Consider the following 15073-nt stretch of genomic DNA (forward strand, 5'->3'; position numbering starts at 1 on the left):
ATGGTAGAGTTCAGTCTGCAGTTTGAAAGAGAGAAGGCAAAAGCAGATGTAATGGTATTACAATTAAATAAAAGTAATTACAAGGCATGAAAGAGAAACTGATGAAAATCGACTGGAAGCAGAGCCTATCAGGAAGACAGTAAAGCAACAATGGCAGGAGCTTCTGGGTGTAATTGAGCACACGGTTCATTCCAAAGAAAAGAAAGATTACCCGGGGAGGATTAGACAGCCATGCCTGACAAAGGAAGGCAGGAAATGTATCATAGAAAAAGAGAGCCTATAAAGTGGCCAAGAGCACTGGAAATCAGAAGACTGGGAAGACTACAAAAGCAAATAGAGGATAACAAAGAGAGAAATAAGGAAGGAGATGATCAAATATGAAAGTAAGCAAGCCAGTACTATTAGAAATCATAGCAAAAGTTCCTTTCGATACACAAGAAATAAACGAGGCGCAAAAGTAGACATTGGATGCTCCAAATTGATGCCGGAAGGCTAGTGATGGGAGGTAAGGAAATAGCTGAAGAACTTAACAAATACTTTGTGTCAGTCTTCACAGCGGAAGGCATGAGTAATATCCAAACAATTAACAAGAGTCAAGGGGCAGAGTTGAGTATGGTAGCCATTACAAAAGAGAAAGTGCTAGAAAAGCTAAAAGGTCTAAAAATTGATAAATCTCCTGGCCCCAATGAGCTACATCCTAGAGATCTGAGGAAGGTGGCTGAGGAAATAGTGCAGGTGTTGGTTGTAATCTTTCAAAATGATCACTGGAGTCAGGGAAAGTCCCAGATACTTGGAAAATTGCTGTTGTAACCCCCTTCTTCAAGAAAGGATCAAGACTAAAGATGGAAAAGTATTGCTCAGTTGTAGGCAAAATTCTAGAATCCATCGTTAAGGAGAGATTTCTAAATTCTTAGAATAAAAGGTTCTTTTTTGGAATGGCAGCTAGTGACAAGTGTGTCCCACAGGGTTCTGTGTTGGGGCTGCAGCTGTTCACTTTATAGATTAATGACTTGGATGAAGTGACTGGGGGCATTCTGGCAAAATTCACCGATGATACAAAGTTACGTGGCCAGGCAGGTAGTTCTGAGGAGGTGGGGAGGCTGCAGAAACATTTAGACAGTTTAGGAGAGTGGCCCAAGAAATGGCTGATGAAATTCAATGTGAGCAAATGCAAGGTCTTGCACTTTGCAAAAAAGAATACAGGCAAGGACAATTTTCTAAGTGGTGAGAAAATTCATAAAGTCCAACAACAAAGGGATCTGGGAGTGCTAGTCCAGAATTCTCTAAGGGTTGACTTGCAGGTTGAGTCTGCAAGAAAACAAATGCAATTTTGTCATTTATCAAGTGGGTGGGAATGTAAAAGCAGTGATGTGCTACTGAGACTTCATAAAGCTCTGGTTAGGCCCCATTTAAAATACCGTGTCCAGTTTTGGGCCCCACGCCTCAGGAAGTACATACTGGCACTGAAGCATATCCATTGGAGATTCACATTTACGATCCCTGGAATGGTGGGCCTAACATCCAATGAACGGCTGAGGATCCTGTGATTGCATTCATTAGAGTTTAGAAGGTTGAGGGGATAGAAACTAAGATAATGCATGACATACAGGATGGACACTGGGAATTTGCTTCCATCAGGGTGGGATACTAGGACCCCTGGGCATAGCCTTAGAATTAGAGGGGGTCAATTTAAAATGAAAATGAGGAAACATTTCTTCAGCTAGAGAGTGGTGGGCCTGTGGAATTCATTGCCATGGAGCGCAGCAGAGGATACGACATTAAATATCTTCAAGGCATTGATTGATTAATTCTTAATCTCGCAAGGAATTAAGGCAAACGGGGAAAGTGTGGGTAAGAGGCATTGAAATGTCCATCTGCCATGACTGAATGGCACAGTGGACTCAATGGAATGAATGGCCTTACTTTCACTGCTATGTCTTATGGTTTAATTCAGGTCTCCCTCCTATTGGAAGGATGTTGTGAAACTTGAAAGTGTCCAGGAAAGATTTACAAGGATGTTGCTAGGTTGAGGAGTTTCGCTATAAGTAGAGGCTGAATAGACTGGGGCTGGTTTTCCCTGGAGCATCAGAGACTGCAGAGTGAACTCGGAGGCTTATAACATCATTCGGGGCATGGATAGAGTTAGGTGACAAGGTGTGCACCCATAACTAGAGGGCATAGGTTTAGGGTGAGAGGGAAAAGATTTCAAAGGAACCTGAGGGGCAACTTTTTCACAGAGGGTGGTGCTTGTATGAAATAAGCTGCCAGAGGAAAGGATGGAGGCTGGTACAATTACAACATTTAAAAGGCATCGAGATGGGTACATGAATAGGAAGGATTTAGCGGGATATCGACCAAATGCTGGCAGATGAGACTACGCTAATTTAGGATATCTGGTCGACACGGACAAGTTGGACTGAAGTGTCTGTTTCCATGCTGTCTCTCTCTATGACTCCACGTATACTGAGAGATTGAATAAAACTTTAAATAATATAGCTTCTTCACCACAAAGATAATTCAAACAAAATACTTAAAATAAAACAAAGAATTTGCTATGAATTGCAATAAATCCATAATCAAATACTAACCAGCATGGAAGTGATCCAAACCACCACATGGCCAATATCATAAGCACTTGACAAATATTTGGAAATTAAAACTTGGCTACTTCCTACTGGCAGATTTAAGCTTCTCAAAAATCTGGTGAAAATCTGGAATATACGTAAATTATTCAATAAACAATTTAATATAAAACACAACTTTAATTTTATTTAAAAAACAATGAACACACAAAGATAGGATAAAAATTGTAACAGCATCTTTTCTTGTAATAGATGATCACTGATAATCAACTACAAAATAGGCAATAATAAAATTGATTAAAATGTTTTGACAATTACAACTTTCAATTATTTATACTGTCAAGCTCCAAAAACACAAGCTAATATACCTGAAAACAGCAAAGTAATTTACCTTTGGAATGTATTCATCCCAATCTATGTACCCAATGTTATCCATAGCCAAGCGTGCAAACAGGTTTACCAGATTCTATCAACAGAAAACAAATCTTCAAGTTCCAATGCATTAACTTTATGAACAAGTAAATATCAATTAAGAAAAATCTCCTTAAAATTATTGAACATTTAGTCCATGATCAGAAAGCATACAATTAGAGCTTTTTTTTTCAAAATTTCATTCAGGTGATGAAAGATTTGCTGGTCAGGCAGATTTATTGCCCATCTACATTTCTCGTGAAGGTGGCAGCTAGCTGCCTTGTTAGAGCTACTGTAGTCCATTTGGCATGCAAAATAGTCTCAGACTAACTTCATCTTTAGGCTAATCTGGTGCCAATCCTGGCATGTCCTCTTGCACTCTTCACTGAACCAGAGTTCACCCCAGTTCTGAAGGATCAGTGGACCCAAAACATTGGCTCTGCTTTCTCTCCACAGATGCTGCCTTATCTACTGTTTCTGAGCACTCGGCTCGATGATAAATGGTAGAGTTGGGATTAGGCCACAAGGTTACAGTTTGAGTGGGGAGTAAAATTTCACTAACCCTTAGCCCACACACAGTCTCATGGATGCCCAATTGAATTTGCAACATGTGTTTGAAATCTCTCTCATTTAGCATGGCGGTAGTGCCACATAACATAATGGAGGATATTCATAAGGATAACAGATGGTACTGATACTGTTATGGACAGATGCATTTGTACGGATGAGGTCAATTATGTTTTTCCCTCATTATTCTCTCAAATATTGTTGCAGACCAAATGTAGCAACTTTATCTTTAGGTCCTGACCATCTTGGTCAGTAATGGTGCTGTCAGATCATTCTTTGGAATGAACATCAATGCCCCACCAAGAGCACATTCTGCACCCTAGCCATCCTCAGAGCTTCCTCCAAGTGGTGTTCAATATGAACATGCACCAAATTATCAGCTGAGGTAGGGACAGCAGTCAGTAGCAGTTAAGGTTTTCTTTCCCATGTTTGATCTGATGTCACCACAATACATAGGGTCTGAAGTCAATAGACGATTCCTAGAGCAATTCCATCCTGACAGGATACTATTATGCCGCCATCTGTCCTGCCAAGATTTTTTAGATAGCAGTGTCTAGGAAACTGTATCCAAAGTATGATTCAGTATGGTTGTCAGGCTGTTACTTAACTGTCTGACAGACAACTCTTCCAATTTTGTGGTTTGTCATTAAATGTTTACAAAGACAACTGTGCAGGGTGACCACCGCCAAACGTGCAATTGTCATTTTTTTTAAATGGAAGGATTAACAGCTTGATATGACCAAGTGGCTTACTAGGCCATTTCAGAGGGCAGTTAAGAATCTATCACATTCCTGTAGGTCCAGAGTCAGACATAGGTCAGACCAGATAAGGACAACAATGGTTTCCTGCCTTAAAAATCCAGTTTTTTAGAATTCAAATTCCATATCTGCACAAGTGGATTTGAACCTACGTGCCTAGTGTCTCTGGATTACCAATCCAGCCTTAATATCACTATGCCATCATCTCTCATGAAGCCGACTTGGGCACTTTTAGAAAATTTAAGCAAATAAAAAGTACACTGAACTCAATAACTACAGCTTTTGGAACTATAATGCTTTCATCACTTTATGGATGATCCCAAAAACATTAACTCTAATGACATGTTCCAGAAATGGCTCTGTAGGAAGGATATTATTTGTAGGAAGGTTCAGAAAACATTTACCAGTATGCTGCCGTGTATGGAAGGTTTGAATTACTGGATAGGCTGGACGTTTTTCACTGGAGCAGAAGAGATTGAGAGGCGACCCGAAAGAAGTTTATAAAAGAGAGGTATAGACAGAGTTAATGGTAGTTGTCTTTTCACTCGGATCAAGGATTTCAAGACTAGGGGGCACATTTTAAAGGTTGGGGAGAGAGATTTAAAGATGACATATGGGGCAAATCTTTTCCACAGAAGGTGGTTCGTGTGACATGAACTTCCTGAGGAAGTGGTGAATATGGGCACAATTATAACACTTAAAAGACATTTGGTCAAATACAATATGAAAGGTTTGGAGGGACATGGGCCAGGAGCAGGCAGGTGGGAGGAGTTTTAGCTTGCGATTAGGAATGGCATTATCAAGCTGTATGAATCCATTACTCTAAGCTTAAATTCATCTGTAACAATTCAAACCTTTCATTTGCAAAATTCCAAACAAAAACTGCTTTACAATGATGCTAGTAATTTGAATTCTATGTGCTGCAACACTAGAGAAGGTTACTGAGATCAGATGGAGCGAGGCCATGGAGAGATCTGAACAACTTTGGGAATTTTAACTTTTGAATCTCTGGTAAACAAGGAATAAGTCAATAGTTTCCATGTGCACCTTGGTGCTGGGATAGGAAACAACATTTTAGAAGAACAGATACCATCCAGAAGAGTTCTGGAATAGTCAAAGTTTAGCAGTGATGTTTCTTGTCAGCTTGTGGGATAAGGTAGAGGTGGATGGAGGTGAAGGGAATCGATCTTTGAGATGCAGAGGACACAGGTTAACCGTAAAACAGAAAATGCTGGAAATATTCAATATCATCAGAGCGAGAAGCAGAGTTAACATTTTTGGATAATGGTAATTTTTAACTGTTTTCCTGAGATTTAGACTTGGATACTGTCAGCTAATCAACATCTGCAGATGTCTTCAAGGGACTTTCATTATTAGACAGGTGAGCTGTGGCTCCATTGGGAGCTCTCCCATCAGAGTCAAAAGTTCCACTCCAGGAGGACAAAATTAAGGCCAAGATTACAGCCCAGTAAGATAGGAAGGCTCCATTGCCTAAGGTGCCATCTTTAAATTATATAATAAACTGAAGCCCTCTGCTTCCTCAGCTGGTTAACCAAAATCCCATTCCATAATTCTGCAAAAGAAGGGGAAGGTTACTCCCAGTGACCTGGTCATTACCTATCCATCAAATTAACCCTGACAGTTTCTGGTCAGTATTGCATTGTTGTGTTAGAGTTTGCCATGTGAATGTTACAAGACTACAGATTTAAAGCCCTTCATTGACCATCAAGCACTCTGCAGTCGTGAAAGGCATATGCAGAGGAACCTCGATTATCCAGCATTCAATTATCTGATTTGCAAGATCTTGATGCTTGGCTAAGCTATGCTATCCGGCATTCGATTAACCAAACAAAATACTCCCCACCCGGTGTCCTTCAAATAATTTCCTCTGTAAAGGAGTGTCAGTTTTTTTTAAAAAAAAATTAATGGAATGATTGGCTTACCCCTTCCCATTGAGGGAGGTTTTGAACAGTGATGTAAAGGTGTATTAATTCATCAAACCAAAGCCTGCAGGAAATAAAAAAAATTCAAAATACATTATTGAAAACAGATCAGCAATTGCAACATCAATAAACAATGACTGCCCTTGAGTTAAGATACATGTAGATTCCTGCACATTTCCATTCAATGAGCTGATCTCCTGCAATTGATCACATGGGGCGTAAAGAGCAAGTGTAGTCGTTAAGTGACAGAGGTTTGAGGGTAGGAAATATTTGAACTCAGGACAACTGAAGGAACTAAGCTCCCATTTTAAAGTGATATTCTATATTTCTATAGTAAACTGTTTTCATTTTTACAATGCAAAGTACTTCAATAAAACAAGCACAATGCAAGTTCACTCTTTCATAGTGAAACATGACTGTGACTCTACCAAGAGAATGCCAGCACCAATGATAAATAGACAGATTTTATTACAAATAGCACAAAAAGCTGATAAATGTGCAGTAAATGAATTTTGAATGCATTAAATTAGTTTTCGATAGGGTTGCTATCAAATTGAAGAATGTGAAGATATACCATTTCTCATTATATCTCTATGTTTCTCTCTGCTTCAACCATCAACTCCATTCTTGGATTCTGCTCTGCAGCACTCAGTATTAACAGTTTCTCTTGCACTCAGTCCTAAATCACTTGAAATTAATCTGTGTCACTTCATTCTCTGTTCTACTACGAGAAACGTTTTTTAATCATCAAATTTCATCCCAAAATAACATCACTTTCCAACAATTCATTTCATTTTATTTTCTGCCCTAACCATTGTTAAACATTACGATCTCAAACTATGAAATATGATGCTTTTAAAATTTGTGAACTACCTCCAAGGATCTCATATCTTCTGTATATTCTTCCAGAGTTACTGTAGATTTTTATGTCTAGTCAACTTTTGAAGCTTCAAAAACCCTATCAAAAATGGAGGCTGACTTACATTCAAAACAAAGCAGTAAATCATCAGAAGAATGTGGATGTTCACGATCTCTCAGATTTGCCATGCAGGAGGTATCGGCCATGTGTGTCTTATCCTATCGTGCATCTTTGTAACACAGCCTGCTTTACCTGTTTGATCCTTTGCACCCACCTATAACATGTTGACTATAAGTACAGCAGGTCACAGCATGCAAGCACGTATGAGTGGGATTGGTGGGGGGAAGAAGAGTTGCAGGGAATCAACTTATAAACCAAGATATGCTGCTTGTGGCTGATAAAACTGGGATTTCCTTACACACCATAATACTTTTTTAAAAAATGTTAGAACAACATTCAGTTAAATCCTCAGTTGAAATAGTGTCCACATTCTCAAACAGCGGGACTTGAAAGTGAATCCAAGGTTCTCAAAAGAATTCGATATTAAAACTGGACATTTGGACATTTCTTGACCAGAATACCCAATGGAGAAGTTACAGCACTGTTCTAAACAAATGCAATACTGTGTGTTCACAGCTGAAGTAACTTCCTAAAAAAGGAATAAATAGGAAATAAATACTGCAACATTAGGAATTTTAGTACTATTTTCAGCTAATAAAAGTTTGTTAAAATGCTATATATTTCAAAATACTTATATTCAAATAAAAACAATTGTGAAGAAAGAAACAATTTACAGTTAATGCTCAAATTAGTCAGCAGTTTTAAATGGACCCCATCTGGTGACAGATGTTGATTATGTAGGTAGCAGCTGAAGTTGCAAAACAATTGACACCAATTAACTTTTCCACGAGATAGAACCCTGGGCGGCACGGTGGCACAGTGGTTAGCACTACTGCTTCACAGCGCCAGAGACTCTGGTTTAATTCCAGCCTCAGGCGAATGACTGTGTGGACTATTTCCTCCCGCAGTCCAAAAATGCGCAGGTTAGGTGAATTAGCCATGCTAATTTTCCCGTAATGTTAGGTGAAGGGGTAAATGTAGTGGAATGGGTCTGGGTGGGTTGCGCTTCGGCGGGTCAGTGTGGACTTGTTGGGCCGAAGAGCCTGCTCCCACACTAAGTAATCTAATCTAATCTAAACTTCAATCAAAGTTTTTTGTCCTCATGATTCCATTAACGTTAAACCATTAGGAGATGGGGAGTGGCAGGATTTGAAACACTGCAGAAAAGGGAAATGTTTACTTTGCAGGTTACAGAATAGCAAATCTATGACAAATTTGGTTCAAGTAAAACTTGCAAATTTTAAATGGATAAATTGAGATTATTTTATTAATAGTGTTAAATTGAAATGATGTTGCTTGGCAATGCTAAGCAGAAGCTCATTGTATATTGACATGGCATTTCATATCTGACTTTTTCACCCATTCCATCTTCTTATTGATTCTTGCAGCTGGAAGAGCTGCTCAAAATAATGGATTTATGAAAATGGACAATAAATGAGGCAGGCTGGGAACTTGAGACAAGCTGAAAATGTGTTGCTGGAAAAGCGCAGCAGGTCAGGCAGCATCCAAGGAGCAGGAGAATCGACGTTTCGGGCATGAGCCCTTCTTCAGGAACACATTTTCAGTTCTATTCTCCAGCATCTGCAGTCTTCATTTTCTCCTAGAAGAACTTGAGACAAGCCTTGATCAAAGTGCTGCAGAATCCAGATAGGTTGCAGCTACAGACACACAGTATCCAACTGACCCAACAGCTGTAGACAATACAACTTTCCATGCCATGCCCAGGACAATCACAAACACAGGGGCACCTCATACCTTTATTTGGAGAGGGCTACTTGACCCATGTGCACCCAATGCGTCCAGAAATGGATGCTTAAGGACCATCCTGCCATCGACAGGTCAAGGCCTGGTTGGGTCCTGATTGATGTATTGGAGGACATTAAAGACCCTGCTAAAAGGGCTGGAACAACTACTAAGTATAAGAGCTGCAACACCATCCTCAGAGGCAGTAATTCAAGACCAATCACTGAAGACACCCCTGAGACCACCAGGAGAAGACAACCAGACAATCATCACCACATGGATCAAGGCCAAGATCTAGTGTGGTGGTATATGATCATCCAAAGTTAAAGCACAAGATAGTTGATTAGATTTATAGTGTAAATTGTCAGTTTGCAGTGTATTTTGTTGGAATAGTATTAAGTGCGGTTAATAAACATTATTGTTTATTATTATTCCTTTACTAGGTATAAGAGTTAAACACACTGTGTGGTAGGCACAACATCTGTAACCTTGAGTTATTTAGTGACTATTATTGCATGATCTGTAAACTTAGCCCACTTAGCCAGACGTCAAACTTATCATAAAGTGAACCTGAGATTCCCGAATAGAACCTTGCTGGATATTATCGATCATAGAGTCAAACAGCATGGAAACAAGCCCTTTGGTCCAACTCATTCACAGTCACCAGACTTCCCAATCTGATCCAGTCCTATTTGCCAGCATTTGGCCCATATCAGAGTAAAAAGTGAGGTCTGCAGATGCTGGAGATCAGAGCTGAAAATGTGTTGCTGGTAAAGCGCAGCAGGTCAGGCAGCATCCAAGGAACAGGAAATTCGACGTTTCGGGCAAAAGCCCTTCATCAGGGAAACGTCGAATTTCCTGTTCCTTGGATGCTGCCTGACCTGCTGCGCTTTACCAGCAACACATTTTCAGCTTTGGCCCATATCCCTCTAAATCCTTCCTATTCACATACCTGTCCAGATGCCTTTTAAATTTTGTAATTGTACCAGTTTCTGGCAGTTCATTCCATATATGCACCATATTCTGCATGAAAAAATTGCCCCATGGATCTCATTTAAACCTTTCCGCCATCTTGAACCTAGACCTGTAATTTTGGATGCCCCCACCCTAGGGAAAAGATCTTTGCTACTCACCCTATTCATGCCATTCGTGATTTTATAAACCTCTACAAAGTCACTCCTCAGCCTCCAACGCACCAGGGAAAAAAGCCCCAGCCTATTCAGCCTCTCCCTGTAGCTCAAACTCTCCAATCCTGGCAACATTCTTGAAAGGATTCAGAAAAGATTTACAAGTTTCACAACATCCTTCTTATACAAGAGCAATCAGATTTGTAAGCAGTATTTTAAAAGTGGCCTCACCAATATCCTGTACAGCCACAGCATGACATCCCAACTCCTTTGCTCAATGTATTGAACAATGAAGGCAAGCGTGTCAAATGTCTTCAGCACCCTATCTACTTGCGATTCCACTTTCAAGGAATTATGCAGCTGCACCCCAGGTTTGTTTTGCAACACTGCCTAGGGCCCTACCCTTAAGTGTGTCAGTCTTGCCCTGGTTTGACTTATCAAAATCCAACACCTCACATTTATCTAAATTAAACTCCATCTGCCACTCCTCAGCCCATCTGATTAAGGTCCTGTTGTACTTGGAGAAAATCTTCTTCACTGACCATTACATTTTCCAATCTAATTTGGTATCATCTGCAAATTTACTAACACACTTCCTTCATTCACATCCAAAACATGTGGACATGCTGTTGTTATCTGCAAAAAAAAAACACTTCCAACTTTGAGAAAATAAGCTTAACTTCTCACCCTTCCTCACTTCTATTATTAAAGAAAATGTATTTTCTTCCTTCAATTCTATATTCCATCAGTGGCTCCATTAGTTTTCATTGTGCGAAACCTTATCAAAGGCTTTCCGAAGATTCATGGCTACATTTTCCACATCCACAATATCATCAAGAATTCCATTAAACTCATCTGCAATCGTCTTTTCTGAAATTTATATCTGCTGCTTCAGAACAATTTTTAAACAAAGGGTTATCAATGTTGGTTAGTCCATCACTGGAAAGTGCTAGACAAAAATATCTGCTTGTCCAACAAAAATGAACAAATCTGGATTGAATTACAATTGCCTGTGCACCTCCAGTCACTTTAAAAGAGAGAGTCTTAATACAGAGGTCCAAGAAATTAATCTTTTAGAGCCTGAGAATGCTATACAAAAGAGGGAGAGAAACCAGGGAAGAAAAAAAATATAAAAGCAGTATACTAAAAGATCTGCATACTCACCTGAATCCTTTATGATGCAGATGAGGGGGGAGCGTGGTAGGAAGAAACATTTCAAAATAGCTGACTGCTTTCTGCATAGTAACATCAAAAGGACACATCAATGGCTTCCATTCATCTAACATCTCTGCTGTAGCTTCATTTGGAAAATACCTGAATAAACAAAAAATTTGGTTACAAAAATCCATTCCTAACACAATATCATTAACAGTACTCCTCACACAATTTAAAATATTTTAAAATGTTCAAAGCCAGACACTACTTCACAATAGAGCTTAATCTGTCCCTTAATAATTGTTCATAGCAACTTCAAAGAGCTGCAGAATTCAGATAAACAAAAGAATGTTTTTTAAAAAATCCACTGTCCATTTGACAGAAAGAATATCAACAGTTGAAATCAATTAGTTGAAAAATAAATACATATATACTCATCTGGGAGTTAATAGTTCATGAATATTTACTGTGCCTAAATAAGTCATCAATTTCTTCAGAACAATCTTTACCAAATGTTTGTTTTTGTACATTTGGACCTAGGATAATCTCGCTTACACAATCAAATTCTTGCCTCTAGTAGCATTTGTCTAGTATCACAGCTTTCTACACTAACCAACATTTCACATCCAGTAATTCAAACAAGAACTTTATTGTACTCATGCAAAAAACATAAAAAGCAAATGTTATGTTGATTTTCATTGCAGTAGGTGTGATAAAGATGTCATACCATGAGACTTTGGGGAGATCACATCTGAAATATAGTGTGCAACTTTAGTCGCCATATTTATGGGTAGATTCACATTGGAAACAGCGCAAAGAAGGTTCACTAGGTTGGTCCTAGAACTGAGAGGATTGTCCCAAGTGAGAGGCTGCGTAAACATGCCTATATTCTCCGGACTTGAGGATTGAGAATTGATATCATCGAAACACAAAATTCTGAAGGAGCTTGATATGGTAGAGGTTGAGAGATTGTTTCTACTCGTCAAGAAATTTAAAACACATAGTCAGAGTCGCCCAACAAGGGCTGATGAGTTTGAGATCAGGAGAAATTACTTCACCTGATGATTATGATTTTTAAAAAATCTTTTCTTAGCAGGTCAGCATCAATTGCCCGTGTGCAATTGCCCTTGAGAAGGTGAAACACCCTCTCTAACCAGTACTGACCTTGATGTACAGATATTCCCAATGTGCTGTTCAAATTGAAGCACAGGATTTTAGCCTTACGATAGCAAAAAACAGTGACATAGTTCAAAGTTAGAATAGTGTGTGTCTTGGTGGGAAACTTGCAAGTGATGGTGTTTCGGTGCAACTGCTCTCCTTGTCCTCCTAGGTTGCAAAATATGTTCGAATGTATGATTGAAGGAGCCTAACTGAGTTACAGCAGGAAGTTGTGTAGCTCGATCCAGTTCAGTTTCTGCTGAATCTTTAACAAGTCTATTGTGAAGGATTCGGTGATGGTAAAGCTATTGAATGTAAAAGGGACATGGTTAAATCCTCTCTTTTCTAAGACAGTCATTGTCTAGCATTTCTGATGCAAATGGTAAATGCCACTTATCAACACAAGCCTGTATGTTGCCCTTGTCTTTTCATACATGAACACTGACTATTGGGCATCTCAGCAGTTGTGAACTGCACAATCAGCAGCAAATAACGCCCACCCCTTCTCAACGGAAAGTGGTTGAGCCTTAGGCACTCTCCTGAAGAAGAGTAATATACTAGGACTGAGTGATTGACCAACAATAACGAAATGATCTTCCTACATGTTAGATATAACAAACTTGCAGATAGATTAACCCACCCTTCTCCTTCAATTCGCATTGATCTCAGCTTTATTAGGGCTTCTGAATATTATATTTGATTAACTGCTGCGACACACACTTCACCTTCGGAGTTCCATTCTATGGTCCATGTTTGGATCAAGACTGTCGCGAGGTCAGGTGGCCCTTCCAGAATCCAAAAGCGAGCAAACAAGTTAATGCTAAGCAATTGTCTCTTGATAGCACTGTCAGCCCTCCACTCACTTTGCTATTCTTTGGCATACTCAACCGCATAAAGTTGTGGGAGTTCCATCATTGCTGAAATTCCAGGCTGAGACACAGGTATTTGGTCTCTCAGGGAATCAAGGGATACAGGGTGTCGGCAGGAAAGTGAAGCTGAAGTCCAAGACCTGCTATAATCATATTGAATAGCAGTACAAGCTTTAGGTGCTATACAGTCTACTCCTGCTCCATCATTTGCTCTTGTAGTGTGGTAAGAATAAGATGATAGGATGGTAATATAAACAACTGTTACTTCAAACATTACTAATATCAATATCTAAAGGTGTAAGCTCAGATGCATCAATATTGGGATATCATCAAAAGAAATGGTAAAATGGAACTGGCATTAGTGATAACCAAATAGAAGTCCAACCATAGACATAAGCTGTTTGGAGTACAGTCGGTTCTGCTTTAACGTGTGCTTCTTCAATATGAATTGGCTTTAATATGTTTGAAGAATTTGGACTTATTTGTTGAATGCAAACGTTCCTTACATGTATTGGCTATAATGCGATTCCAACCTCATTAGTTTAAATGGCACGGCTAGTGCACGATTTTCTTATGGCGCAAGAATGGAACTATCGCGTTAAATCAGAACCGACCGAATGCCTCAGCTTTACCTCTCCAGAAAACAGACGGATAGTCAAAGATTCACTCATATCAATGATTGGTGGAATAATCGTACCAACTCTACCAAAGTGCACTGAGCAAGGTATTATGCCTCAGCTGAGAACCCCAGCTCAGGTCATTCTACTGTGTAACAAGTGTGCATGACTGTACCATTAAGATCACAGTTCCTCACTTTGGTTTCTCTGCACCTGAAATGTTCTGTATTCTACCCTGTCAAAAAATTTACTAATTGTAAATACCTCAATTTGATCACCACTGCCTTAATAATCAAAGAAATGTAAGACACATTTGTGCATAATGTCCTCATAATTTATGCATTCAAGCCATGATATTGTTCTAGTGCATCTGTGCTCATATCACATAAGGAAAATATACAGACAAAAATTAACCTAGCACATCATGTTCCAGCACCCAAATTAGTCTGGCATATTCTGCCATTGCAAACCCACCAGTACTTTCAGTTTTCTGAAGAACTCGCAGTAATTTCAGTTTTTTGGGAATTTTAATGACAAGGTAAATAGAACGTCTATATTTCTTAAAATAACTGGCTTTTTGTCTCATTTTATGATACACCGTACTTTTAAAAACTCCTGTGCTGACCCTGACTGATGACCTCCCATGGTCTGGCAAAGGTCCGTCTCGAGGCTGCCAGATTAAAAGGTACAATCTGTATACTAAGGAATGATGGTTAATACTAATTGCAGTTCTCCAGGTGATTGATGGTCAATACTTTATAGAAACATCAGGTCTACACTTTATCTATTTGAGATAAAGGCCAACAATGCCTTTGTATTTTTGATAACATTTTGACCTGCACAATAACTCTTATTGCTGTGTACAAGCATATCTAAATTACTTTGTTCTTTGCTATCTCTCAGTTTAAAAAATTTCTATTTATCCTTACTTGATCAAATTGCCTAACTTAATGACAAACTTCAGCTGCCATACTTATCCCACACGCTTTATCTTTATAGTTTTGACTTTTTCTGCTACATCTACACAAATTGAGACTCCTAACTTAGTAACAGTTGCAAACATGCATATACAACTCACTTTTTATTGAGTATAGGAACAGCACTTCTTTTAGCCCTCAAATCAGAAACTAAACTCTTTACTGTCTGCTTTCTATCCGTTGGGAA

The 15073-nt window shown here is 39.1% G+C and overlaps 1 protein-coding gene across 1 annotated transcript in view; it reads right to left on the reverse strand.

Moving 5' to 3' along the window:
- LOC132819766 (proteasome activator complex subunit 4-like) overlaps nucleotides 1–15073 on the reverse strand; it is a 190210-nt gene that overhangs the window by 133095 nt on the left and 42042 nt on the right. Inside the window, exons 5-8 of the mRNA XM_060831502.1 lie at nucleotides 11275–11424; nucleotides 6262–6325; nucleotides 2974–3048; nucleotides 2589–2711 (exon numbers count right to left, since the gene is read on the reverse strand). Of these exons, the coding sequence (XP_060687485.1) occupies nucleotides 2589–2711; nucleotides 2974–3048; nucleotides 6262–6325; nucleotides 11275–11424 (412 nt within the window). The remainder of the gene's footprint in view (nucleotides 1–2588; nucleotides 2712–2973; nucleotides 3049–6261; nucleotides 6326–11274; nucleotides 11425–15073) is intronic.

The sequence above is a fragment of the Hemiscyllium ocellatum genome, chromosome 10 (genome assembly GCF_020745735.1).
Source record: "Hemiscyllium ocellatum isolate sHemOce1 chromosome 10, sHemOce1.pat.X.cur, whole genome shotgun sequence".
In the NCBI taxonomy this organism is placed as follows: Eukaryota; Metazoa; Chordata; class Chondrichthyes; order Orectolobiformes; family Hemiscylliidae; genus Hemiscyllium; species Hemiscyllium ocellatum.